Source organism: Gekko japonicus, unplaced genomic scaffold, assembly GCF_001447785.1.
Source record: "Gekko japonicus isolate JY-2015 unplaced genomic scaffold, Gekko_japonicus_V1.1 scaffold325, whole genome shotgun sequence".
In the NCBI taxonomy this organism is placed as follows: Eukaryota; Metazoa; Chordata; class Lepidosauria; order Squamata; family Gekkonidae; genus Gekko; species Gekko japonicus.
Window position 1 is genome coordinate 807,719 of NW_015164674.1, and position 2,202 is coordinate 809,920.

Sequence of the window (2,202 nt, forward strand, 5' to 3'; positions counted from 1 at the left end):
CTGCTGGTTTGTGAATGGATACATTTCCAGACAGACTGTTTCTGCACAAACAAAAGGTTTACCAAACTTCAGAGCAACAGAGGGCTTGGAATTCTCCAGCCTTAGAAACACTGTTGTCAGTTTTAAACTAGTCATATCAATTTCAAGAGGTTTCCCCTCTTCCTTTGCCCACGTTCCTTTGTGTTCACTTCCCATTTTCTTGCACAGAGCTTGTAAAATCCCACCCCTTTGCTTGGATTAGTGACTCTGTGCTTTGAGATCAGTCCTTTTAAGCTTGCACTGCCAGTGGCACTGGGTTCTGCTGGGAACTCTTATGATTGCACTGGTACTGCTAGCACTCTGTACATTGTACTGGTTCTGCTGGGTTTGCAAAAATGCCCCCCACGCTTAGTTTTTGATTGAGCTAGCATTGCCACATTGGCATTGGGTTCTGCTGGGCACTAGTGCACTGAACTGGTGGCACTCTGAACATTGCACTGGTTCTCGCAGGGCATGAACAAATGCCCCCTCTTCAGTTTCTACTGCAGAGATTCTCTGGTTTTATCTTAGTCCTGTCGGGTTTGCACTGCCACAGTGGCACTGGTTCTGCTAGGGTTGCAAAAATGCTCCTCAACCTTCAGTTTTTACTGCAGAGATTCCCTGGGACTATGGTTCTGTTTTGCTGGTCTTCTATTGCCCTTGCTTTTTTGTTTTTGTTTTTACCTCCATTGGAAACAATGGAGGATGGGGGCACCTTCTTTGGGGAGCTGTAACTCAGACCCCATAAATCCAATCCTCAGCAAACATGGAAGGCGGATAGAGGAGAGTCAGTTGAAGATCCCCTGCAAGTTTGGTGTCTCTGACATGGCAGGGGGCCGTTGTACTGTGTCACAAACCAAACTGATTTGTTTAGCACTTAAAAGTTCATGACAGTCCGTGACTCACAAGCCAAAATGAACTGCATTTTCCTGGTTCATGACCATCCCTAATCAACTGTACTCTTTTAAAAAGTTCAGACTGGGAATCCATTTAAATATTCTGTATGCACTGCCAAAAACTGCTTTCCCTTGGTAACAACCTGTGCAGCAGGTGCAACATTAAAAACAAACTTCTTTGTTGCCTGAGTCTTCCCAACTGTATGCAGCATCTAAGCTGTCACCACCAAGGATACACAACAAAGCAGTATAGGTAGAGATATGAAATCCTTCAAAGGGGTTTAATCTCAGACTTTATAAATGACTTTTAAAAATCTATAATGCACAAAGGCTAAAAAATGTTTATTCCTCCTTCTGCTTATTATTATTACCTCGGATTTCACTGCAATCGCAACAATCTCCAGTTTCTTCAGGCCCATGACTCTTACAGCAGGACACACAACGACTTTCATCCAGATAGAGTTCGGCATTAGGAGGACACACAGTACAGTTGAGAGCACCAAGTCCCTTGCACTCTGTACAACTCTCATGGCATTTTTCACATCTTTGTGGGTCCTCCTTGAAATCAGAAACACAGGAAGAAATTTGGATTTGGGTTCTGCTTGTTTCCTGCAAATATAGGACTTTCATAAAAGCTTGAGACTTCCTGATCAGCTTTTCAGCTCACCAAGTCCCTTGCACTCTGTACAACTCTCATGGCATTTTTCACATCTTTGTGGGTCCTCCTTGAAATCAGAAACACAGGAAGAAATTTGGATTTGGGTTCTGCTTGTTTCCTGCAAATATAGGACTTTCATAAAAGCTTGAGACTTCCTGATCAGCTTTTCAGCTTTCTCCTAAGTACTTGATTGGCAGAAGTTCCATGATGCTTTATTGGGCCATGGAATGATATGAACAGTACCAGTCTGGCCAGGAAGTTCCCTATTCACCTCGGAATATGTGCATGGAAACTTGCCTACACATATCTAGGTTGAGGCATCTGATTATGTTATGGATGGGCTGAGATCAAGGTTTTTGTGCTCATTTCATCCTAAGATCTAGCCAAGAGATTCTGTTTACCAGTGGTTTGCACATTTCTTTGTAGTGCCATCCACTTTAAGCATGGTTTCCTTGCAGTTGCTCCTTCTCTCAGAGGAAAACAAAATGAGTGACCAATGATATATGAAAATGTACTTAACATTCAGCATTGCCCAATTGCTCTGTAGTAGAATGAGAGTGTGTTTTACAGAAAAGGCAAAAAAGCAAAACAAGTCATCCTGCCCTGCTAAAACCACAGCAGCCTAATTTT

General features: G+C 42.8%; 1 protein-coding gene across 1 annotated transcript in view; it reads right to left on the reverse strand.

The window, feature by feature from the left end:
- Nucleotides 1-2,202, reverse strand: part of PCSK5 (proprotein convertase subtilisin/kexin type 5) — a 491,368-nt gene that overhangs the window by 2,274 nt on the left and 486,892 nt on the right. Inside the window, exons 37-38 of the mRNA XM_015409257.1 lie at nt 1,582-1,639; nt 1,286-1,523 (exon numbers count right to left, since the gene is read on the reverse strand). Of these exons, the coding sequence (XP_015264743.1) occupies nt 1,286-1,523; nt 1,582-1,639 (296 nt within the window). The remainder of the gene's footprint in view (nt 1-1,285; nt 1,524-1,581; nt 1,640-2,202) is intronic.